The sequence below is a fragment of the Prionailurus bengalensis genome, chromosome D1 (genome assembly GCF_016509475.1).
Source record: "Prionailurus bengalensis isolate Pbe53 chromosome D1, Fcat_Pben_1.1_paternal_pri, whole genome shotgun sequence".
Classification (NCBI taxonomy): Eukaryota; Metazoa; Chordata; class Mammalia; order Carnivora; family Felidae; genus Prionailurus; species Prionailurus bengalensis.
In genome coordinates, this window is record NC_057346.1 from 18879762 (window position 1) to 18905057 (window position 25296).

General features: G+C 49.5%; 1 protein-coding gene and 1 long non-coding RNA gene across 4 annotated transcripts in view; one reads left to right on the plus strand and one right to left on the minus strand.

Moving 5' to 3' along the window:
* The window catches only part of SORL1 (sortilin related receptor 1), a 172441-nt gene that overhangs the window by 99831 nt on the left and 47314 nt on the right, over window positions 1–25296 (plus strand). For all 3 annotated transcript variants that reach the window (XM_043579649.1, XM_043579650.1, XM_043579651.1), the window contains exons 18-25: window positions 62–193; window positions 2733–2824; window positions 3926–4172; window positions 4857–4995; window positions 10794–10967; window positions 12948–13061; window positions 16870–16992; window positions 19728–19847. In XM_043579649.1, the coding sequence (XP_043435584.1) occupies window positions 62–193; window positions 2733–2824; window positions 3926–4172; window positions 4857–4995; window positions 10794–10967; window positions 12948–13061; window positions 16870–16992; window positions 19728–19847 (1141 nt within the window). The remainder of the gene's footprint in view (window positions 1–61; window positions 194–2732; window positions 2825–3925; window positions 4173–4856; window positions 4996–10793; window positions 10968–12947; window positions 13062–16869; window positions 16993–19727; window positions 19848–25296) is intronic.
* On the minus strand, window positions 13908–16856 carry LOC122483083. Its single transcript, XR_006297295.1, has 2 exons — window positions 16045–16856; window positions 13908–14137 (listed from the first exon to the last, which is right to left on the minus strand). It is a non-coding gene; the product is annotated as an uncharacterized LOC122483083 (long non-coding RNA).

The following is a 25296-nucleotide window of genomic DNA, read 5'->3' on the forward strand; positions in this document are numbered from 1 at the left end:
GACCGAGCTGGCGCGGGGTCGTCTGCGCGTTTCACAGCCTTTGTTCTTTTTCTGTCTTCAGCGCCTCTGTCTGAATGGGAGTACGGGGCAAGAGGTGATCATCAACTCCGGCCTGGAGACCGTAGAGGCCTTGGCTTTTGAACCCCTCAGCCAGTTATTGTACTGGGTGGATTCTGGCTTTAAAAAGATTGAGGTACGTGTGTCCCGTGCTGTCCGTAATTAAGCGAGCAGGGGGTGCACCTGGGCCTGGAGTCACGTTTGACACCGAGGTGGCAGCTAGTGTGTCCCACCCACTTCTCTGGAGATTCTTCGAGAATTCCAGAGAATGGGCCAGCGGAGCCTCTGGAAAGGGAAGAAAAGGGGGAAGGTTCAGAATTCTTGCCCTTTGCCGTGAAGGGCCCGTGTGAGAACAGGATGCCTGGACCCACCTGACCGAGATTTCACGAAGGTGCCCTGAATGGTTCTGTTTTGGCTAACGGCAGCATGTGAGAGTAACCATAATGATAATCATAATAACGCCACAGCATGATTATCGTGCCGTAGTATATCACTGCTCTAGTATGACTGTAGTCGACCAGAGTCATAAAGACAACGTCACGTTCATGATCACCATCCTTATTATTAAAGGCAGTGAGGACTCCCTGGGTGCCAAGCCCCACTGGAACCACTTTGCATGAATTATGTGATATACTTCTTACAACAACCCTGTTAACATTGGGTACTTTTTTTTTTTTTAACGTTTTATTTATATTTGAGACAGAGAGAGAGAGAGAGAGAGACAGAGCATGAGTGGGGGAGGGGCAGAGAGATGGAGACAGAACCTGAAGCAGGCTCCAGGCTCCGGGCCGTGAGCTGTCAGCACAGCGCCCGATGCGGCCTCGAACTCACGAGCAGCGAGATCATGACGTGAGCTGAAGTCGGACGCTTAACTGACTGAGCCACGCATGCGTCCCAATAGCGGGTACTCTTATTATCCCATTTTTACCTGTCTGTGCCTTAGCTACCTAAGGCAACGTGAGGGTCAGAAATGGCCTCGACAGCACCAAAGTCATGGTCTCATAGGCACGCTCACCTCCTGGACGTCACGGCTGAGGCTCATCATCCCCAGCCCTCTTTGTACTGATGATGTGGAAGCATGGCACGCGGGTGGCGCAGGAAGTGCAGTAGAGGCAGGGAGGCTCAGAGAGTTGGGAGAAGTTGCCAGACGAGACCCGCGAAGTCGAGAGCCAGACCTGGGTTCGGTCTTTATTCTGGAAGCTGAGTGGCTCAGGCGAGTTTCTTACCCACCGAAGCTTCGGGTGCTTCGTCTGCGATACGAAGGTTCGTTTATCCACTCAGTGGTTGGACGGGTGCTTTTTTCCTCACGTGCTTATGTGCCAGGTATGGTTTGAGGTGGTGGAGAGACAGCAGTAGGCGAGACACAGGTTCCTGTTGTGATCGAGATTAGATTTTCGTGGAGGCAGCGAACTAATGAAGAAAGAAGTCTGTCAGTTCCGTCAGCGATGCGTCCTCCAGAGAATGTCCGGGGGGCGGGGGCAGTGTGATCGTGTGACTGCACAGTCAGGCGGCATGCCACGAGGTGGGCAGGAAGGCCTTGAGGATGTGACATCTGAGCGGAGCCCTGAGGACAGGGTGATTAGCGTCCACCCCACAGCGCGGCTGGGGGAAGTGAACAAGAAGGTGCCCAGTGCCTTGGACATACGGAGTAGTGCATCTGTCTTGCCCTTCCTCTCCTTTCTTTAATGTGTGTGGTCAGCACTTTGCCAGGTGCTGGAAGGATGCAGTAAAGCGTAAGCCCCCACACAGCATACAACTCAGGTCCCGTCTGTGCAGAATGGTGAGGGGAGTCACCGACAGGAAGTGCAGATGCTCGTTGCTCGAGGCAGGTCAGAGGCGTTAAGCTGAGGAAGTGGGCCTGGAGGTGAGTTTTGAAGGAGAGACACGATTCGATTATGGGGCAGAGGACAGGCCCAGGAGGGGATATGGTAAGAGCAGACGAGGACGAGGAGCACGTCAGGCTTGGAGACCCACGAGGAGGCCAGTCCCACCAAAGTTGTAGGGGCTGACGTGGAAGAGAGAGAATATGGAGGAAAGAAAATGAACAGTCTGTGGAGCCTCCTTTTTTGTTTTTAATTTCTTTTTTTTTAACGTTTATTCATCTTTCGAGAGACGAGAGAGAGAACACGAGCAGGGGAGGGGCAGGGAGGGAGACGCAGAATCCGAAGCAGGCTCCAGGCTCCGAGCTGTCGGCACAGCCCGACACGGGGCTCGAACTCACGAACTGTGAGAGCATGACCTGAGCCAAAGTCGGTCTGAAGCCAGAGCTTAACCAACTGGGCCACCCAGGCGCCCGTGTGGAGACGCTTAATCGTGAGGCGGGAACTTTGAGGATTTGTTTTGTGGACAACGTAGAGCCACTGGTGGCTTTGGAGCCTGGAGCGACGTAGGTGGGTTGCTTTGTGCAGATCTTCACGCCCCAGACCTGGGGCACAGGCGGCCTTGTGGCTCCTCTGTCAGACCACGTGAGAATTGTCCCATGACCGGAGGAGGGAGCAGCTCATTCCTCCAGGAAGTTTCCCAGATGGCACCTGCAGGGGAATCAGGCAGCCATAGAGACGCGTGTCTGTAGGCAGCAGCCCCACGGGAAACTGTGATGTGGGCCTTTCAAGGAACTCACATCCATCTTGGCCTTCCACCCATGGCTCCCACCCCCCCCCTTTTTTTTTTGTCAGGTAGCTAATCCAGATGGTGACTTCCGACTCACGATTGTCAACTCCTCTGTGCTCGATCGGCCCCGGGCCCTGGTCCTCCTGCCCCAAGACGGGTAAGTGTGGCCCCAGAGGAAGTCAGCACGTGTCGGATGCTACAGCAGACCGATTTTCGTGGAAATGCAAACTGCTGGACACAAACTTGTTTCTGATGATTATGGTTGAAATAACCTGTTGACTTCGAGTTTTGAAGCCAGAGCTCACTCATCTCATTTGATCCCGTCCATCTTTTCCCTGTGCCCACCGCCCCCCCCCCCCAAGCTTGGGTGGGTTCTCTTACTAACAATTTGTAAGCACCTGGGAAATGCAAAGGTGCTTTTTATTAATTTCTTAACTTAAGGAAACATAGCTGAAAGGAAATTCTGGATTAGGTTTTCAGTCCTTCTAATATTTATGATACAGAATTCGATCTGCTTTTTAAGAGAAAAAAAATGTATATGTACCTGATTAAAAACGTTACGAGAGCAGAAGTTTATGACATGAAAACTACTTGTTTCCTCCTTTCTCACTCTTAACCCTTCTCGCTCACGCATCCTAGGGGTAGCCGTGATTGGTGGTTTCTTGTGTAGCTTTCAGAATTCTCTTTTACCCGTATACAAGCGTATATCCTTAAAATACATGTACACGCCCGTGTGTCAGAATCGAAGCACATTTGCTGTTCTGCATGTTTTAAAAATATTTAACGTGGTTTGAAGATGACGTTTTCATGTGAGCGCTTGTAGGTTTTTCAGGCTTCGTAATACTCTTTTGTGTATACCACAGTCTGTCACTTTCTCTGTATATTGACATTTTGGTGTGTATACATATATATCCACCTAAAAGTGTGTGTGTATCTATACACACATAACACATATACGTGTACACGTATGTATACGTATACTCACTTGCTAGTAAGAATGATGCCGTGATGAATAGCTTTGTATATTGCAGTCACGTTACTTGATTATATCTGTTGAAATTCCAGTAAAGGAATTCCTGGGTCAAGAAGTTAAGTATCTTAAGTTCACAATTACAGATTATAATAATAATGCTGAACGAACTGGCCTTATGTTTGTCGATGGGCTTCTTACCTCCTTGGGGTAGCATGTGACCCCCCACCCCCGCCCCACCTTTCCCCAGGTCTGATGTGATGTGCATTCTTTCCCGGTTTTGACCAGGGTGATGTTCTGGACTGACTGGGGAGACCTGAAGCCAGGAATTTATCGGAGCAACATGGACGGTTCTGCTGTGCATCGTCTCGTGTCAGAGGACGTGAAGTGGCCCAACGGCATCGCTGTGGATGACCAGTGGATCTACTGGACAGACGCCTACCTGGACTGCATCGAGCGGATCACCTTTGATGGCCAGCAGCGTTCCGTCATCCTGGACAACCTCCCCCACCCCTACGCCATCGCCGTCTTTAAGGTGGGGCCTCCTTTGCTCCCACCTTGGGCGGTCTGTTAGAGCTGGGGAAGAGTGTACCGAGGTGAAGAGCTGCTCTTGTTTTACAGAGATGCTTGTCTACTTCTAGAAAACCGGCTCATTTCTGAATTTGAGACAGTTTCCTTTACAGCTTCCTTTCCTTGACATCCTTTACGGATGTCACAGTTGCCGGGCTGCTCACTGTTCACATTTCAAAAGATTAAAGGTTGAGGTTGTTTCACAGAAAAATCCCCCTTTGCCCTTGAGTGCCGGTAGTCTGGGCTCCGTGTCATCTCCTGTGAGGCTTGTCCGCCTCGTGCCCTGATGGCTTCAGATGAGCTCTGCACCAGCTGCGTTGCCCGTCGCTCCTGCTTTGACTCTAGAAAACAGAATGGTCGCTTCTCCCCGACGTTGGGAAGCAGATTTCGAACCGAAGGGCTGGACCGTGGGCAAACTTGATTGCTCATCGGTTAGTTTCCTTCGGGCGGTTCCTTCTGTGCGGCTGTTTGGTGAGGTCTGGATAAAACCGCTGCCTTGCATTTCGGCAGAATCTCGATGAGGCTGGTCATTCACCAGTGACCGTCAGGCATCGCCCCGCACGGGCGAACCCCTGTTCTCACGGAGGGTCCAGAACAGGAGACCAAGGAACTACGCTAACGAGCACAGTTTTCTTTTTTCTTTTTTTAGAATGAAATCTACTGGGATGATTGGTCGCAGCTCAGCATCTTCCGAGCTTCCAAATACACCGGCTCTCAGATGGCGATTCTGGCGAGCCAGCTCACGGGGCTGATGGACATGAAGATTTTCTACAAGGGGAAGACGACTGGTAAGGCAGTGTGCCCCGCTTCATCTTTCTCTCTCTCTGTCTCTCGTGGATCTCTAGGAGGGGCTGGGTGTGGGCAATCCCTGCTCAGGCGGGATCTGGCAGCCTGAATCTTTATTGTCACGACAACATGCACATTATTTAATTTCTTCCTAATGACATCTTAATTTCTTTTCTAATGGTACACAAACAGCTGGAAGACAGCGTGTTTTTGCCTGCCTAGCGTGTGATACTTGGTGGGTAATTACACCCCCCTCCCCTGCCTTTGGCCCCTGACTGATTGGTGGTGTGGCTTCTGTTGCAGCTGGAGAGTCCCAGCGGGCGCTTAATCCCCACTTGGCAACCTTACAGGGCCCAGCGCCGTGCTGGGTGTGCAGACAGTCGCTGCCTCCTGATGGGATCGTGTCTTGTTCTCCGGTTGCCCAGATGACCTGTTGCTCATTGAGCGCCTACCTATATGATGCGTTAATGAATGCGTCCCGCCTGCAACTCTTAAGGCCCATGAAGAAGGGGGTTGTGGTTTTTTTCTTTTCTTTTTTTTTTTTTTTTTCCCTTCTGGCCTCAACAGTTTTGCCACTGCCTGGCACTTAGTAGGGCTCGGTATTTGTGGAAAGAGGTCATGGAAAAGGAAGAGCTGCCAGCCAGTGGATGGAGACAGTAGCTGTCTTTTTTTTTTTTCTAATGTTTTTATTTATTTTTGAGACAGAGAGAGACAAAGCATGAGCAGGGGAGGGGCAGAGAGAGAGGGAGACATAGAATCCGGAGCAGGCTCCAGGCTCTGAGCTGTCAGCACACAGCCCGACGCAGGGCTCGACCTCAGAGACTATGAGATCATGACCTGAGCTGAAGTCGGATGCCCAACTGACTGAGCCGCCCAGGCGCCCCAGTAGCTGTCTTAAAGATGGCTGGCGGAGGCTTCAAGAGCTGCTCCGGTGCCTGTGACCCGCTGGTCCTGGAGAAAGCCTCCTTCCTTATTTCCTGCCCTTTCCGTCTGTATGCCACCCGTATGCTTGGCTCTCCAGAAGAGACGGCAGGATGCTCCGGGAAGAATAGTCCTTTTAAGAAGCACCCTATTTTTCTCAGCAGGATTAAATAGCACCCTGGGTCTGCTGACTCTCCTTTATTGACAAACTGCTAGGTTTCCCGGTTTGAACTAGAATGTTGACATTGTTTGGTGGGTTTTGGCTGGCCTTGTGCTAAGAGAAGACTGTCAAAGGGAAATAATATGGTTATAGTTACCCTTGTTATTTGGGGGAGACCAGTGGAGATAGCATTGAGAACACCCTTAGGAAACCATACGGAATGCTGGAAATGTCTCTATTCTTGTCCTGCCTTTGCGACTGACCTGTGACATGGGCGGGGGCGGTACTGGGATCCATGGATCATAGATTAGGGAACGACATCTCAGATGTTGTGAATTCGCTCTCTCAAAGGTCCCTCGCTGGTTTAGGAGCCGGGCTTTTGTTCCAGTTCTGCCACAGAACCTAGGGGTCACTCTCTTCTCGGACATGGTGCCTGTTTTAAAACAGGGAGAGATGAAGGACTGCTTCTCAGCTCCAGGGGCTGAAACTCAGGGCCTTTGTCTGATGGAGGACCCCCACCCCTGCTGATGGGCGTGGGTGGCAAGCCCAGTGAGTCCTCAGCATTCCTCTGGATTAGCACTCCTTCTAGAAAGCAAGTCTGCCTTTTGACAAACGCTTGTAAGCACGTGTTGGTGAGCACACAGCAGCGTTCAGATGAACCGCTGACCCTTGGGCTCTCCCCTCCCCGGTCTCGGCTGGTCACTTGCTTCATTCCAGCTGATGTGCAGTCACCGCCAGGTCCCGGGGGGGTGGGGGTGGTGTGCTGGGGGAGCGAGTTTGTGGTCTAAGCATATGCATAGGTGGTCTCCTGGGGCTGTGCACACGGGCCTGTGAGCCTCACCTTGGGCATGATTTCCCTTTTGTGCCTGAACGAGCCCCCTTCATTTAAACCATCCAGAGTAATTCCGGGAGTCTGGCTGGGGTCTGGACGGAGATGTGTGCTGGTGGGTAGCACACAGACTCGGGCCTGCAGCCTCAGGACCGGTCGCTGCCTTCTCTTTGGTCCTTCCTCCATTTGCCTTTCGGATTTCCTTTTTCTCCTTTGTGTGAGCAGGATCCTTGCAGCCGGCCTCCTGCCTACAGACACAGGGCTGGAGAAGCAAGTCTGTGATCTCTCAGGGCTAGTTTAGGTTAGCTGAGCACTTTGGAAATGACATCTGGCTGCCAGCACTGCCTGTATGCAGCAGGTGCCTCTTGGCCTTGAACTTGTTTGCTCTAACCTGCCTGATTTTTTTGGACCCTGTTTTGCACATTCGTGACCCCTGGTGCTAGTCAATCTTTGTTATTTTTAGTGTCAGCTCCTAGCACACGTAGGACTATTAGCCAAGTGTAAAATAATAATCGAGATGATAACCTACATTTATTTAGGGATTCCTGTGTTATCAGTATCACACTAATGTGCTTTGTGGGCTTGAATGACCTCAGTTAACCTTCCCCAAATCCTGTGTACTATTAATATTTCTGTTTTGTAGATGAGAACATGAAAGTCAGGTTCCTGTTTCTATATCATACGTATAGTTAAGTGGTAAGAATTTGCACCATGGCCTAATTCACTTCCAAGCTTGACTTCCACGAAACTGTTAGGCTCTGCTCCCTCTATCATCTGTTGTTGGAATAGCAGTGCCCTGGTATATGATGGTGATATGGAAGTCCTAGATGTTGATTGATTCTTGTTCGTGATAAAAATTTGTTCACTCCGAGCATTTGTCCATTTGGGCGATTTTGGTTATAACCAGACGTCTTTCTTGATCTTTGTCTCTGATTAGTTTTCATGTAGGGTTACTGGAATTTATTCCCCACAAAGAGTGCTTTTTTCTTTTTCTTTTTTTAAATGTGTATTTTTTTTTGAGAGAGAGAGAGAGAGCACAAGCAGGGGAGGGGCAGAGAGAGGGGGAGACAGAATCCGAAGCAGGCTCCAGGCTCTGAGCTGTCAGCCCAGAGCCCCACGTGGGGCTCGAACTCAACGAACTGCAAGATCGTGACCTAAGCCGAAGTCAGAAGCGTAACCGACTGAGCCACCCGGGCGCCCTGAGTGCTTTTTCTTTAAAGAGCTTAGTTTACAAGGCTGTTGATTTTTTTCAGTTGATTTTGCAATGGATTAAAATACTTTGGAGCTCTTGGAATGGTCCTTCAGAGTCTCAGTAATCTAAGGCTTTTAAATATCTGTAGTGAGGGCAAACACTTACTCTCTGAGGTGGATTTGATTCGATCATTGCCAAACGTTTAGATAATTAAGCAAGATAATAGCATTTCTGTGTCCTAAACTGGTTCTGGAGGAATTTTCCAAAGAGGAGATCTGAATATGTTCTGAATCTGCCCAATGAAGGCATCATGGGGCTGTTTGGTCTTTGAAGGGGACCTCTTTGGAGATGATGACTGCCGTTTGTCCACTCTTTATATCAGATTGATGGTCTTTGTATTGTCTTCCTTGCCCATGCAAGACTGCAGCCTCCTGTATAGAGTCCGTGGCCATGTTCCGGGGTAGAATTCTGCTGGCTACTCTTTCCATGCTCTCCCGGCTTCTCTGTAGCACCCCATAAGCTCCTGCCCGGTGTACCTCTTGGGGTCAGTGACTGGGTCTGCTTGGTTTGGGGTTTGCCTCTGGACGCTGCCTCTCAGACCGTATACATCTCTGTCTAGAACCCCATTTTGGGGGCGCCGGGGTGGCTCAGTCGGTTGAATGTCTGATTTCAGCTTCAGGTCATGGTCTCGTGGTTCATGAGTTAGAGCCCTGAGTCAGTCTCTGTGCTGAGAGTTCAGAGCCTGGAGCCTGCTTCTGATTCTGTGTCTCCCTCTCTCTCTGCCCCTCCCCTGCTCACGCTCTCTCTCGAAAATGAATAAACATTAAAAAAAAAAATTTAGAACCCCATTTTGGGTTCGGTGCTTCTGGCTCTTGCTTCCTTGGGTAGGAACCTTTGGTCCACATGTGAAAGTGTTAGTCATGTTCTTTTACAGACATAGCCCATGTGAAAACATCATCCTGTCCTGGAGTATTTTTTTTTTTAAGTATTCTGTTACCGTTCCATTTCTTGGAACGCTGAATGCTGTGTTGTCCTCTGAATACAAAGAACATGTTCTAGATCGTTTTGGAGTTGTTTTGCATTAGTGACAGCTCTGTGTTCTTCCCTGTAGCCTAGAGCATGTGTATTTTGAAAAAGGAATAATCTCTCTTCGTGGAACAGATCAGGGTGAACTGATCTCTGGCATTTCTGCTCTAGTCAACCGGTTATTCTGCTGTGGAAACTCTACCTTTAGAGTTGGTTAAATATTTGTAGAACCCTTTTGAATGTTTCATCATATGGATTCTCCTCTGCGAATGTATTTCGTGTCTTTGGTAATGCTTTGTACTCTCCGGTCCTTAGCATCTAAACAACACTGTTGCTATATCATTGTGACTTTTATTTTTATGCGTGTGCTAGTTAAACACTGATGAAGTGCCAGCACATCCAAAGCCACTGAGCGTATCATCACCCATATTAATACCAGTCATTGACGAGCCCTGTTTTCCAGCCTGCAGGTCAGTATAGGCAATGACATGGCTAAAATCTTCCCGCATGGAAACAGGTTACCTGGATGTGATTGTGGTGGGTTTGTCTGTCCGTGAGATAGCACAGCTGAAGGACTGTCATCAGCTGAGTTTTATCAGAGCGTTTATGTGTATTTCCCCCCGAGTTTGATGATGGACAGTCACAGCCAAAAGAACACGCTTACATTTCATAATTTATGTGGCTTTTATGGTGCTCCACAGTTGTATCGTGTTTCCAGCTTTTACCCAGTGGTGTGTGCATCCTCTCCCGCCTTGCCAGAAGGATGTGGAGGGTAGGAAAATCCCTTTCCCATCATTGTTCATCCACAAAAGTTCTCTCTCCAGAATGCAGCGAAGGATTTTGTGAACTTTCGTCTGGCCCTCTCTGTGGAAAGCTGAACCAGAGAAAAGACTGGAAATAGGGATAGATCGATGTTGACTAGTCCTTGTGTGGATTTATTGCATGACAGATAGCACTGAGGCTAATGGGCACCGTGGCTGGCTTTTTATTCAGCTCGGCCGCTGCACTCGGGCGCAGAGGAATTGGAAAGCAGAGACCCGGGTGTTCGTCTGGGCCCTGTCATTACTCAGGTGCATGTTCTCATTAAGGGCTCTTGGGTCAGAGGAGCAGAAACCCAGTCAAGCTAACTCAAGTAAAAAGTGCTAATGAAAGCATAAAGGGAGATTGTAAGGAACCCAAAGAGAGGAAACAGAGGTGAGCCTTGTGGGGACAGGTGCAGGAAATGGCAAAGACACCACTTCTCTCTCTCTCTCTCCTTCTCCCTTTGGGACCCTGGTGTGGCCCTTCCCCTCCCCTCTGGAAGTCTGCCGTATTCCCCCGTCTGCCTCTCTGGAGTCTGTTTCTGCACAGCCTTGACCTGCATGGGGTTTGGTTTGTCCTGCCTCACCTTTGACACCCACGCCGTGTGACTTCTCTCCCGGCCCGGGCTCCCCAGTTGCTCTGTTGTTTTTCCATCACCCCAATTCCAAATTCCCAGGAGGAACAGCGGACGCCCGGCCCTGAGCAGGGGTTGTCGGCGAGGTTCGAGCCCCCGCACTCGGCCCTTCCCCTTTCTCTCTTCCTGCGCTCCGCGCCGTCGTGTGTCTGTACGACGAGCAGGTTGTGTTGATGTCAGTATCCCGTTCGGTGGTTTTTTTAACCCGGATGTGGCCGCCGCTTGCCTTCTCTCCAGGAAGCAACGCCTGTGTGTCCAGGCCGTGCAGCCTGCTCTGCCTGCCCAGGGCCAACAACAGTAAGAGCTGCCGGTGTCCGGAGGGCGTGTCCAGCACTGTCCTCCCGTCCGGGGACCTGATGTGCGACTGCCCGCAGGGCTATCAGCGGGAGAACAGCACCTGCGTCAAAGAAGGTGCGTCCCTTCTTCTTTTCTACCCTCCTTCCTCCTCCCCCCTCCCAGTGCTGTGTGTTCCCCACGTTGCTGGGTTATTGAAATTGCCGAGGGTAAGGATCAAATCCGCTAGATACATACAGACATCCCGGCTCAGGGGCTGAGGCCTGTGGTACTTCAGTCCTCAGTGGGAGTCCCCTCTTTGTCTCCTCTGCCTCATTTTAATCAATCAATTCATTCATTCATTCATTCATTCATTCATTTATTTATTTATTTTCACTTATTTTGAGATAGAGAAAGAGAGAGCGAGTAGGGGAGGGGCAGAGGGAGAGAGGAGAGAGTAAGAATCCTAAGCAGGCTCCGCACTGTCAGTGCAGAGCCCGACGTGGGGCTCAAGCCCACGAACCGTGAGATCATGGCCTGAGCCGAAGTCAGACGCTTCACCGACTGAGCCATCCAGACGCCCTTCGTTCTGCCTCTTCCTTTCCTCATCCACCCCTCCACATCCGGGTTCTCAACTTCTCCTGCTTCCTGGCAGTTGGACCAAACCTGACTTGGAGAAAGGACTGGTCGGACCCCTTCACAGCTTACCTGGGCTCAGCAGCAGCTCTTTCCCACACCCTGCCCTCCCCCTCTCCCCCAACACTAGCCCAGAAACGTCCAGAGTGTTCAGAATGACGTCGCAGAGGGTCTTGAGGCTTTACCTCACGCCGTGACCAACTGGCTCTAACAACCCCATCCATTCTTTCTTTGAATGTGAATACATAGATTCTAAAATTTTCCTCTGAAAACCTGTCTTCATCTTTCTTTCCTGTCTAATTTGTGCCCTTATCACCTCCGCAGTCCGGCCCCGTATATTACTGTCAGTGAGGGGACCCTCTGGAAGGGGGCCCTGCCAGGAAGCGTCCGAATCCCTGCTATTTTCATTCCCAAGGTTATGTTTGCTTTGTAATCACGACCTCCCTCCTCACAGCAGCCTCTTAGTCCTGGGTGGGGGAACACACGAAGCGGCCCTGGGGTCCCTCTTCCATAAGAAATACAAATGGAGGGGTGCTTGTGTGGCTCAGTCGGTTAAGCGTCCGACTCCTGGTTTCGGCTCAGGTTATGATCTCACGGTTTGTGAGTTCGAGCCCCGCATTGGGCTCTGTGCTCATAGTATGGAGCCTGCTTGGGATTCTCTCACTCCCTTTCTCTCTCTGACCCTACCCTCCTCGCTCCCTCTCTCTAAAAATAAATAAATACACTTAAAAAAAAAAAAAGAAATATAAATGGAAAAAAGATGACCCTGCCCTTCTTAGACCCGGGAGATTCTCTTTCAGGCTCTGGACATCCTCTTATATCTGTTTTAGAAAGAAACAAAGTTAACGCTAAGTTAACCAAGAGGAGAGGGAAAGGCTTTTCTATATTTTCCATTAGAATGCCTTTGGTTACCCAAACAAGAGGCCAGTCATCACGTGTTCTAGACTCAGTTTACCAAACAACGCATTTTTCTTTCTCCTGTGTGTCACGGGTAGAAAAAAAAACCTCAGAGTATTGTGTATCCTTTGGTACCTACTTGAGTGAAAAATTGAAGATCTATGAATATATATAATAGTATGTACAGAATACAGATGGCTATAACTGTATTGACTGTGTATGTTTTCATACTGTGTAGACATGGTCCCTTAAGCAGTTCCTTGGATGATTAATATTTTATAACGTTGATGGGCTGGTATCTACCCATTGGACCCAACCTGCACCATCACTGTCCTTTTTCATTATTGTAACCACCCCCGGCACCTCTCTAGCTCCCTCTTACCCCTTAATTGTAATTGAAAGAGGAAATAAGGAGGCCTCTATCGTAATGCAGGTGAGCTTGGCACCCCCCCCCCCCCCCCCTTGGCCATTTAAGGCCTGTTATTTGAGGAAGAGAAGCGGGAACTCAAAAGAGAAGAGTCTTGCGGTCCAGCAGTAAGAATAATATTGGTTTCGTTTCCTCTTCTACCTGCCGCCGGCGGCCAGAGAACACCTGTCTCCGTAACCAGTACCGCTGCAGCAACGGGAACTGTATCAACAGCATTTGGTGGTGCGACTTTGACAACGACTGTGGCGACATGAGCGACGAGAGAAACTGCCGTGAGTCTCTTAGCTTGCCCGGGCGTCTGGGATGTTACACGTTTGTGGTTACTCGCGAGGCCGGTCAGCTCCTCCCGGGTGGGGACCTGCCACCCCAGATGGCCCCTCATGATCAGCGATGCCCGTTTAGGCTGATGGGGCTTGGAGAACAGAGAAGAACATGTCTCCACCGCCACTTAGATACAGGTTATTGTTTAACACCCGACCCCCACAGGTGAGGGAACTGCTCACTACAAGGGGTTGACCAAGAAGCATCGCGTGGCTGAAACTGAGCTGCCTGGGGCGTGGGGCAGCCTGGGCTGTAACTGTGGCCCTACTACTGTGATAAAGCTGTTGACCAGGTGACATTCCTTGATCGGTAAATTCAACCTTTTCAGAGATTGGAAACAGGTTTTACTTTGTGTGCCACTCCAATCGGCGGATATCAGCTGCCTGCCAGGCTCTAGAGTGATCGTCCTAATGGACTGATGATGCCTGGTTTGGTTTGAAATGCGGGGCTGTTGGGGCGCCTGGGCGGCTCAGTCGGTTAAGCGTCCGACTTTGGCTCAGGTCACGATCTCACAGTCCGTGAGTTCGAGCCCCGCGTCGGGCTCTGGGCTGATGGCTCAGGGCCTGGAGCCTGCTTCCGATTCTGTGTCTCCCTCGCTCTCTGCCCCTCCCCCGTTCATGCTCTGTCTCTCTCTGTCTCAGAAATAAATAAACGTTAAAAAAAAAAAAATGAAATGCGGGGCTGTTGATAGGTGTGCATGGAAACATCCACTCCAAAGAGTGTATACTTTCTAAGGGTAACAACTAAAATATATGATTGTGTTTAGCAAGGTTTAAAGACAAACAAATAACTATGTATCATGGGTAATTGATTTACTTTCAGTTTTTAATTTTTAGTAGCTTCAACATTACCTTGTAAGGAGGTGCTTTGCCTTCTGACAGTGAGTAAATACGTTCAGACATTCACTCAGCAAGTATTTGTTGAGGACTCCTTTGTTCTAGGCTCTGTGCTCTGTGCTAGGCTCTGTGCTTGGCTCTGTGCCTGACCTCAGGTGATCAGGTGGACAGGTGGATCAGGAGTTTACAGTCTGTAGGGGAGTTGGAAAAATAGAGAGCCAGTTACAGAGGAGCCTATGAGTGCTGTGATGGGGACGCACCATATGCATCCAGGAAGAGCACACAAGTCAAACTTGGGTAGGTATTTATGGAGAGCCCTGAAGAAGGGTGGGTAGAGGTGAACCAAGCAGAGGCGGAGGGAATATCGTGGTAGGCAAGAGAACCGCAGGTATGAAAACCCAGAGGTCAGAGTGCGTGGTGTGGGGCATCGGTGACAGGAATGGAGAGTTGGCCTAGGGATGGTCCCCAGAGCAGCAAGGGCCCGTGAGCTTAATTCAGAGGAGCAGTTGGGAACCGTTGAAATGACATGATGAGATTTTTGTCTTTGGAAAGATAAGGACTAGGAAGAGTGCACTGGAGCGGAAGCAGACCAGGAGCAGGCAAGCCAGAAACTAATCCGCAGGCTTCTCTTTCAAATATTTCCCCATGAGAAATCCAGAAGCTCGTTGACCATTTTGTGCTGTAAGAACAGGTCGATGGGTGCCTCCTGGCTCCATATACTCTTCTGGCCTCTGGTGGACGTACTTAGCCAGCCACCCAAGGGGACTGTGCCAGGTTCCCAGGCTGTTCCATCCAGAAAGTAACCTCAGGAGCAGTCAATTCACTGATAAAACTACGTATTGCCCTTCCTGGCTCACAGGAGGTTTTTACTAAACCTCTTCTTAATGATTTTTTCCTTGGTTTCAGTGGTTGCCATTCACACCCAGGGAGAAGAGCTTACTGAACAGCAGATTTGGGAAAACATTAGGCTATCTGTGTGTTTCTTCTTTTCTTTTCTACTAGAGTCTCAGGAAGGTGTGGTGTTTGTGGGGGGAGAGCCAAAGCTCCTTAAAAACTGTCCACATGAACAACAGGGGAGCCTACCTCGGAAAGGACTTTATTACACAATGGGGAGGGAGAGGAGATGCTTCTTAGAATTGGCACGGTGGGTGAAGATTGCCAAGATATGATTAGGCTTGGTGGAAGCAGAGAGATTTAAACTAGATGACCCTGTGTCCAGTGATGAGGATTCTACCCTGGGTTTTGGTGTCTCCTCGACGGATAAGCCGGGGTCTTGTGTTGGTTCAGCGTTAGGAGGGAAGGACTTCCCTCCATGATCAGGACTTGACGCTCTCCCGCCCAGCCCGCGAGCTCTGCACCGGCCTTACAGGCTTCCAGAGAGTTCACACTCGTCCTCTGGGTCAAGTTGGCAGCTGGCTCTGAACCCGCCCTGCTTTGGTGTCACCGTCAGCTGGGATTGACCTTCCCGGGACCATGGGACTTACTTGCTGCTCTGTTCTTTCTCCATTCACTCCACTTGGCCCAAGTCCCGACCAGTCAGATGTGGCAGAGGGGAGGGGTGACAGGGCACCCAAGAGAGTGGTGCTTGTCTGTGCCTGCTCAAGCGGCTCCCTTATCAAGGAGCAGGAGAGCCGCGCTTATCCTGATGGTGGAGGCGCCCCGGCCGAGGGCAGGGCTGCAGGAAAGGGGCAGGCTGTGGCTGGGCAGTCCTGTCTGGGAAGTTAAATGCAACATCCCGTCAGCTGCCAGGGGGTGTGGCAGGGAGGCATCCTGTCAGTTCATCTCCCTCCTGCGCACACACACTCCTGTGCTGGGTAGCTGTCAGGCGCTCTGGGTTTTGACACGAATCCCCTGCAGCCTTGTCATTTTTGCATTCATCCTCTGCCTCCCACCATGAGCTCAATTACAGAGAAGAAATGGAGCCTCAAATAAGAGCTGCTGGGGATGTGTCACGGCAGCGCTGGCTTTTCATTTCACGGCACAGCCCCACCCTCCGCCCCAGGATTCTCTTCTGTCACATCCTACCTTGTGTGTCAGCTGCTTCCGAGAGCAGCCTTTCCTGGAGGGTCTTTGGCTGGGGTCAGGGGGTTGTGCTCACCTTCAAATAAGTTCTGTTCCAAAGAGGGAGAGGAATCTGTACCCGCTCGGATGCAGTCGGGCAGAGGAAGGACAAGGAAGAGACGTGACATCTGGTGGGAGCCTCTTCTATTTTACAGCCTGTCTAATGGGCTCTGGTCCCAAACCTGTTTCCTTATTTATTTTCACAAGCCTGTCACAGGGTAGGTATTGTACGGTTTCCACATTACAATGGAGAACACAGAGGCACAGGACGGTTAGGTTACATAAGTAAGTGGTAGATAACAGAACCGAGAGATCCGTATCTAGTCTTTCTGTCATCACAGCACTTGGCCCCATCACCTTATCCTCTTCCTGCTGTGCAGGAAACGGGCTCAAGGAGGTTAAAGTTAATTGCTCGAGGCAGAGGCGGAGCCAGGATTTGAAGCCTGACAACGGGGACCGCGTGCCCGCTGCAGAATCCTTGCCCAACACTCCCTGTGTCATCGAGACGAGGAGGTGCCAGCTTCTTGTGCGACATCGGGCTTCTTAATGGTAGTTTTTCTAGATGACGGTGTTTCTGCCACTTACTTAGGAAGACCCCTCCGTGTCGGAGCGGATCGTAGGAGGTAGTCCAGCCCATCAGTCTCTCTCCCAGCTGGATGGTGGTTTCTCACTTTCGCAGCCCGGTTCCCATCTGGAAGCTGTCTACCGAAAGACACGCTCTGATCTCCCTTGGTTGTAAATTTCAGGTTCTCATGTTTTTGTTTTTGTTTTTTTCCCCCTTGGTTGGCTTTCCAGGGAAATGTTTGTGTTTGGCAGGGGGAATGAATTGTTCCTAACGAGTATGTTGTGTCTCCCATCTTAGCTACTACCGTTTGTGATCTGGATACCCAGTTCCGTTGCCAGGAGTCCGGGACCTGCATCCCCCTCTCCTACAAATGTGACCTCGAGGATGACTGTGGAGACAATAGCGATGAAAGTCATTGTGGTAAGGAGACACGACGTCCAGGAGCCCCGTTCCTGAGCAGGGTGACTCTCTTTGCTCACTGGGCTGTTGTGGGTTACAGATGCAGAATTTCTTTTCCTTTCTTTTCTTTTCTTTAGATTTTTTTTAAAGAAGTTTATTTATTTTGAAGAATAAAGAGTGTGCGTGCAAACAGGGTAGGGACAGAGAGAGAGGAAGATGCAGAATCCCGAGCGGGCTCTGTGCCACGAACGCAGAGCCCCGCACGGGGCTCGAACTCACAGACCATGAGATCATGACCTGAGCTGAGATCAAGAGTTGGACGCTTAACCGATTGTGCCCCCTAGGCGCCCTGATGCAGGATTTCTGAAAGCGTCTCTGGGTTTATGATAGTCCAGCTTCATGACCACCATGGTAGGAATGATTCATTCAAAAAATAACAGCCGCTGCTTGTGCCTTGCAGAGGCGCTGTAAGCATGGATATGATGGCGAGGAAGATTTCTAAATGAGTTTAGGCGGTTCGTAACAGCTGTATGCGGAACAGACTTGGCCCACACATCTGGGCGGCTGTGAGATTAGCCTCCCGAACACACAGATCAATACCTTTGTCAACGTTTTTTAAAACCAATCTAACTCAGGAAACTCTGTTAGAAGCCCAGCAGATGGTACGAACGTTGTTTGAACATCTGTTTCCCGAGTGGAGATTTTTACATTTAGAAAAATTAGCGTGTTGGAATTGCAAGGCGTGATAAGGAGTTCTCTAGTTCAAGTCCTTTCAGTTTCCAATTAAATGACCGAAGGGACATATTTCAGGTGACGCCATGAGTTTGTGTCAGAGTAGGAACCCGGAGCCTTGTTTCCCACCCCACCCCCGCTGCTGCCCGGCACCGGCCCTGCCCGGTTCACGAGGCCTGTCTTGGTGAATGGCTCTGGTACCCAACTCGGCGTTGCTGACTGTGCAAGGAGGAGACATTACACAGTGCACACAGTGTACCAGATTGGAGGGATCCTGGCCATGAAAGGGAAGTGAGAACGGAGGCCAGACGCTGCCCCCCAGACATCGTGATGAGTTGGGGTGGCCGTGCCAGTTCTCTCTGCCCACCCACGGGGCAGGTCCGGTCAGGCTGTGCCTGTGCTTACAGATGGGGCCTGCTATTCTCACCAGCAGGCAGTTTGACCCCAGGGACTGAAATGAGGAGAGCAGGGGAAATGCTCCTAGCCTGGCTCTCTGAGGAATTTCGTGGGATCACGTCATTTTCCCTCATCTCTGTAAACATAGGAAGTTCTGGAAAGCAGTCTTCGGGATCCAGTGCTGTTCTGCCTGCATTTCTCCCATCTCCTCCTCAGCGCCCTCAGAGGGGTGAAGGGCACAGCTTGGTAGGAAGGAGAGCCCAGTGGTGTCACTCACTGGGCACACGTGTGACCATCCGATGGCCGGATTCTCCCTTCGTGAGCCTGTTCATGCTAGTGTCTCCTGAGTCCACCCTGGGGTCTCAGTCCCTGACATCCTCAGAGCCAGGTCCTCTTAAATATCTGAATCCCCAACTTCACCCTCAACTTGTCTCCTGAATGAGGGCAACTCAGACTTGGCTACCTCTGTTTTCATAGAATCTTTTTTTTTTTTTTAATGTTTATTTACTTTTGACACACACACACACACACACACACACACACACACACAGAGTGTGAGCAGGGGAGGGACAGAGGGAGGGAGACTCAGAATCTGAAGCAGACTCTAGGCTCTGAGCCATCACCACAGAGCCCAACGCGGGGCTCAAACTCATGAACCATGAGATCATGACCTGAGCCGAAGTCGGATGCTCAACTCACTGAGCCACCCAGGCGCCCCACATAGAATTTTTAAAACTCCATTTCAGGGGCGCCTGGGAGGCTCAGTCAGTTGAGCGTCTGACTCTTGGTTTCGATTCAGGTCACCATCTCAGCGGTTGGTGGGTTCGAGCTCCGTGTCGGGCTCCACGCTGACAGCTCAGAGCCTGCTTGGGATTCTGTCTCTCCCTCTCTCTCTCTGCCCCTCCCCCACTCGCTCTCACTGTCTCTCTCAATTAAATAAACTTAAAAAAAAATTTTTTTTTTTTTAATTCCATTTGAAAGTTCTGTTTTAAAGGATAGTCCCAGGGCCTGTAAATGGTGTTGCCAGGGAAGCCTGCTTGCAAGTCTTGGCCAGGCTGCACGGGCTCATTTGCCTCAGGACCCCACCTTTCTAGAGACAGCCGGCCGGCCAACATCCCTGGAGCTCTGCCCGCAGAAGCTCCCCAGTTTCCTGTGTTTCGGGAGCTCGGCACTGACCTCACGTTCCCCTATCTGAGCATCGCATCCTAATCAGCCCCCTTGGAGTTCTCACTACCCCCTTTCTGAAACCACAGGCTGATACTAGAAGACTTCTGTTTCTTGAGAATTCTGCTCTTTGGACAACTAGAGCGTCGCCCCCCAACCTTCCCATCGCAGCAGTCATAGACGGTGGTAGTATTTGCAGAGTGCACCGAGAATAACCCTGTTCTTTCCTGGAGGCAACCAGCAGCAGGAGTATCTCGGGGCACCCGTACCCCATTTGCAGCACGCTAGCTGGAGTCAGTCCTCAGCGGCCTTGCAAATCCCCGGTGCAAGCCCGTGCTATGTCTGGATAACTGGGGATAATGCGGATAACGCGTGCCCTGCCAGCCCTTAGGGGTCTGGCGCCAGAATGGAATCATGAGCGAGGCTTTGTCCCCACGGCTGTGTGTCTGTGGTCTCTCCTGCAGAAATGCACCAGTGCCGGAGTGACGAATACAACTGCAGTTCGGGCATGTGCATCCGCTCCTCCTGGGTGTGTGACGGGGACAATGACTGCAGAGACTGGTCTGACGAGGCCAACTGCACCGGTCAGTACTCTCCCTGAACGGCACTTGTCTGTATGTGCGCTGGTTAGCCTCGCAGCCCTACGTGATCGTAGACTCTAGGCTCTGAGAACCGGACCGTAGACATCAGCCAATTGGCTGCTTCTCAGAGAGCTGGTCTGTGATGAGCTTGTGCCGATGGGTGAACCAACATCCTGCTTTCTTCATGGAGAAGGTCTTGCTGTGAAAAAAGGATTGACTGAACGGGTATCCTGATACAGTCGGTTCACATTCTGGCTCAAGCTTATTTCTTCTTGACCGTTAATACACAGTTGACAGACTTGGTCCCTTGTCTGGGGACCCTACATTGGGTAGCACTGGACTAGCTCGTGGTTTTGATTTTTTTTTTTTTAATGTTTATTTATTTTTGAGAGAGCGAGCGAGAGAGAGAGAGACAGAGCATGAATGGGGGAGGGGCAGAGAGAGAGGGAGAGAGAAACACAGAATCCGAAGCAGGCTCCAGGCTCCGAGCTGGCAGCACAGAGCCCGACGCGGGGCTCGAACCCGTGAACTGTGAGATCACGGCCTGAGCTCAAGTCAGACGCTTAACCAACTGAGCCGCCCAGGCGCTCCTAGCTCAGGTTTTTGAATGGGGAGCATCAGAGAATTCCCCAACAGTGAAAGCCTAAAGTGTACTGTGCACCCGTTTGGGGCAAGATTTTATGAAAAATAAAGTTGGAAAGAGCATGAGGATATGAGAGAAAGGCTGGGCGGTGTGATGTGGAGGGAATGTTTGAATTCTTCTGTTGAGTGACGGGTTCACTCATGTTCATTATACTACTTTTTATGAATGAATGAGTGAATGAATGAATGAATGGGGCCCATTTACATTATGGTGGAGTGGAGGAGAACAAAGAATTGGGAACGCTGTGGAGGGGGAAAACGAAGACTGATCCCACTGCCTGATGAGTAAATTTTCTCTGCAACTTCTTGAAATTCACTCAGTTCTACGTTTAAATCTCTCCAGTGATGGGGCTAAGGTGGTTTCACGTACCCATTTCGTCGTGGTGAGGGCAGATCTGCTTCTTGGCTTTGGTTTTCAGTTCACTGTTAACTGCATTAACTTGTCATTCGTGCGGTGTGGATCATGGCTCTTGTGGCGGGACTTCCAAGGCCCCTGTCTTAATCTCCCTCGCCCCCCCACGTGCCCCACCGGTTCCTACACTGCCCAGCATCTGGGAGCTCGAAGCATGCCTACGAGTGTGTAAAAGCAAATAAAAAGAAGGTTATGTGATCAGATCCCAAATGTAAATAGAGACAACTTGTGTCGTGATGCTTTAGTTTAGATGTGGTTCCTGTAGGGCAGAAATGACCGTTGACCCCTTTGTGTTCTCCCACTGCCCAGCCCCTGGGAAGAGTGCCTGTTCAGGGAACTTTTGTCAATTTGGTAATTTACACAACTGCTTTTCTGTAGTCATCTAGGTTTCGAGGTGACCTCCTGTGGCCTTAAAGAGTACAGGGCCCGCCCCAAATGCCCTATCGTCCCACGGGATGATCTGTGATGTTACCAAATTCTGTCCCCTTGCAAACTTACCCTGAACTTGCCCTTTGTCCTTTCTTCTGTGATCTGTCAGTGTCTGAACCTCTGTTCCGGGGGCACTGCAGGAAAATGCTTCTCTCCAAACATGAGCACGGCCCGCAGAAGGAGGAAAAACCAAGGTCCATGAAGGAATTGCCGTCAGCCCAGGAACCACGAGTGCTGTCTGGAAGCTGTGGGTTTGGGTGGATGATTGGGTAATAAATTAGAGGGGTGCACTTGGGCATTGCAGTTTGTAAATTGCAAAATGATTGAACATCTTGTTAGCACAACCGCGTTAGTCAATTTTGTGTTTCAGCAGCATGTGCTGATCTTCCGGGATGAATTATCAACCCGTTTCTGTGGGTGGGCTCACCGTAGACTCCTGATTTTCCTCTCTGATTTTTTTCTGGCAGGGCTGTCTGGGGAAAATGTAGAGTGTTTGCACCTCACCTGCTCCCCTGTCCCCATGGCTGTTCTTCCAAAGCTATTTAAAGATGATTCTCCTTCCCTGTCATCTCCGAATCGATGGCGGTCAGCTGTGAGCTCATTAGGATGTATGGCGTGTCACTTCATTACTGACCTAACAAATTAAGTCATCTGCAAAGCCAGGGAAAATAGATCGGGGTCGACTGACTTCCTGTCGGCCTCAGCTTGCGTGCAAGGTCTTTTTGCTCTTCTCCCCCCACCGCTTTTTCCTTTCATGGGATTGAATTTCCTTTATTCCCTTCTCCCCACCTCCCTGAATGGAATTTTGAACTTAAACTTGATTTCTGTTGTATTAGCGGTTACGCCTAGACGTCTCGTGTGTCTTTCTGGTAACATCCGCCTCTCCTCAGAATGCCTGGATTCCAGTCTCTGCACATGGTCCCAAGACTAACAGACTCAGTAAATACTTAGTATTTTAGTTGCACATTTTTAAAGTCCTAATATTAGCCATTGCTATTATATCTTAGTAACCATTTATCACTGCTTCTTGTATCTGATGCCTCCCTTCCAAGTACATCCTTCTCCATTTCTTGCAGCAGGAGTCCGTGAGTGGTAAACTCTTTTAAGTTTTGTTTATATAAACGCGTCTTTATTTTGCTGCTCTCAAATCCTGAATTCAGATGGATCTGGGTTTCTGGGTTTGTGGTAATTTTCCGCAAGTATCTTGACGAAATCATTCTGTTTCCTTCTGGCCTCTCCTGTGTTGATTTGATTTCTCCTGTCCGGTGATCTGTTCAAACAACGATCAGACATTCTTTCCTCTCGAGTTATCTGTAGGTTCTTGTTGATTCGCTTGTCTTGTGGTTGGTGTGCAGCTTGCCCCCATCGAGGTGTGGAATTATTTTTATTTGTCCTGCTCTTGAGACTTGTTTTCCTTCTCGGGTCTGAGGATTTGTTTTTCATCGATTCTGGGGAACTACAGCCATGATCTTTTCAGCTCTATTTGCTACTTTCTCTGCTTTGGTCTTCAGCAGTTACTGTCAACCATTTTGTTGCACTGTGCCCTTCTGTTGTTCATGGTTCCTGTTTTTGTATCCCCTGTCTCTTTAGGACTCTTTATGACTATCTATAGTCTCGGTTACTTCCTCAGACTTCTCTTCCAGTTCAACAGTTCTCTTTTCAGCTAAATCTAATGGGCTGTTACACAAATCCACTGAGCTATTATTATTTCCATGACTATATATATACATTTTTTTAAGCTTATTTTTGAGAGAGAGAGAGAGAGAACAGGGGAGGGGCAGAGAGAGAGGATCCAAAGTGGGCTCTGTGCTGACGGCAAAGAGCCCAATGTGGGGCTCAAACTCACGATCCGTGAGATCATGACCTGAGCCGAAGTTGGACACGTAACTGACTGAGCCACCCCTGGGCACCCCGTGACTATATTTTTTATATCTAGAATTTCTGTCTCTTTTCTTTATGCTTTACGTTATTACTTTTATTTCGTTAATCATTGAAGTTATATTGATATTCTCATTTGTGTTCCCTCGTTCTCTTCCTGATAGTCCAGTGCTGTGTGTTGAATGTGGCAGTGCTTTCCTACCGCATTAATTCATTCATCCCTTCTGCCCCCCACTTGTATTTGGTTAATAATTTCCATCGGGTATTCCAGAGGGTCCTGCTGAGTCATAGAAGATCTGTCCAAGTCAGAGAGTAAGGTGTGGGATAATGGCCTCTATTAGAAACCAGGATGCTCTAATTTCATGGTCATTTACCCCATTAGCCCATCCATTCTTATAGTCACAGTGAATCCTGCCGTGTGAAGGATTCCTATTTTTCTTCCCCAGTTCTTTAGTCTGTATTAAAGTCCATCTCTTCTATCCCTGTGATTAAAAAAAAAAAAGTATTAATTGAACATGTATTATTTACTAGACACTTAGTGTCAGAGAGCTAATAAGTTACTCAGGAGGTGGGAAAATTCAGAAAAAGAGAATGTGTTAAGCATTGCATGCATACCTGGCCACTTAAAATGAAATTGTGCAAACTGATGAGTCTTTCTGAGCGCAGCTCCTGTGATAGATTTTGGAGATCTCAGACATGCCTCCCAGAATGGTCATTTGGAAACTCCATTAGCACTCTGAAATTGCTTTCAATTAAAAGTGAAATGCATAAGCTGAATAATAACAAGTAGATCAGTATGGTAATGAGCTTAGGCAACAGCATATTTTGTGAAAGTGAGCAAGGCTTTGCTGAGGAATATTTTCAAGGGCTGTCAGACTTGGAAAACCAACAGATCAAGAAGTATTCCAGGCAATGGCTGTTTACTGGGGCAAAAAATCATGTGCCCTGTTACTCCTCTTACCAGATAAGTATATTTTAAAAAAAGATGTTTAATGGATTCCTTGTACCAAAGGTTGTAAAATGTTGAAACTTCCTGTAGACCTGTTTGCATGCTACGCATATATCCTTGATCTTCAGAGAGAGAGGAAGACAGCAGATAATGGACCACCACTTGTGTTAAAGTGGCTTGAAAGATCAGGTTCTTTGTATTTCCGACTGCTGCAAAAAATAGCCTCAAATTCAGTAGAAATTCTCGAGGGCGTTGGAAGCCAATCTTCCCAACCCTTGAGTAGCAGTTGCCAACCATCTTGATTGAATAAATAACTACAGTATGCACTCAGTAACCCACTTTTGTTTGTTTTGCCTCCTGGGTTGCGCAGACATCCTGTCCACACAGTTCAACTAACAGAGGGCTCATCTATCTCGGTGGTATTATTTTATGTCAGTTGTCAAAAAGGCCAGGCCTGGCTTTCATTCGGCCATGAACAGACACAAGCGGCTTTCTGTTTCAGTGGAGGAAGGGCAACTCTCATGGAGAAGGTGGTTAGTCGTGTTGGTTGGGTTCAAGGCACCCATTCTGCGTCTGACCCAGCCTTTGATCAGGGCTTCGAGAAGTTGCTAAAGGACTTCCAGGTGGCCTCAGCCCACATATGCAGCTAGGGCTATTCGGTTATAACAATAGCTCTGTTCTACTTGCCTCTTTTGAAATGATTGTCGGGGACACCACGTATTTATTGTTGGCTGGTGGATGTCACTCCTGACTGTTGAGAAAGACGAGTCTGGGAGGTCCTGGGACCTTTTCTTTGTGAGCCTGGATAAATCTTCTGTGCCCTTTGGAGCTGAGGTTTTCCCCATCTGAAATTGGGTAGTTCGTTTAGAATTATAAAATGACAGCCTGTCAGAGCTGACCAGGGTCCTTATGTGTCAGCATCAATGATGAGACTGAGGCCCCCGCACGGTGGCTGGACCGGGTCTAGGGCCAGTCTCCTGAGCACCCGCCGCCCCTCCTTGTCCCACAGAATCTGCATGAGTGGGTGGGTTTATGGGAGAAGATGAAGTGGCAAGACGGAGCAGGGGCAGCACAGGCTGTGGGCTGGGATAGCCCTGGAGCCATTACTTAATCGTCTTTGTGAACGTGGGCGAGTTTCTTCA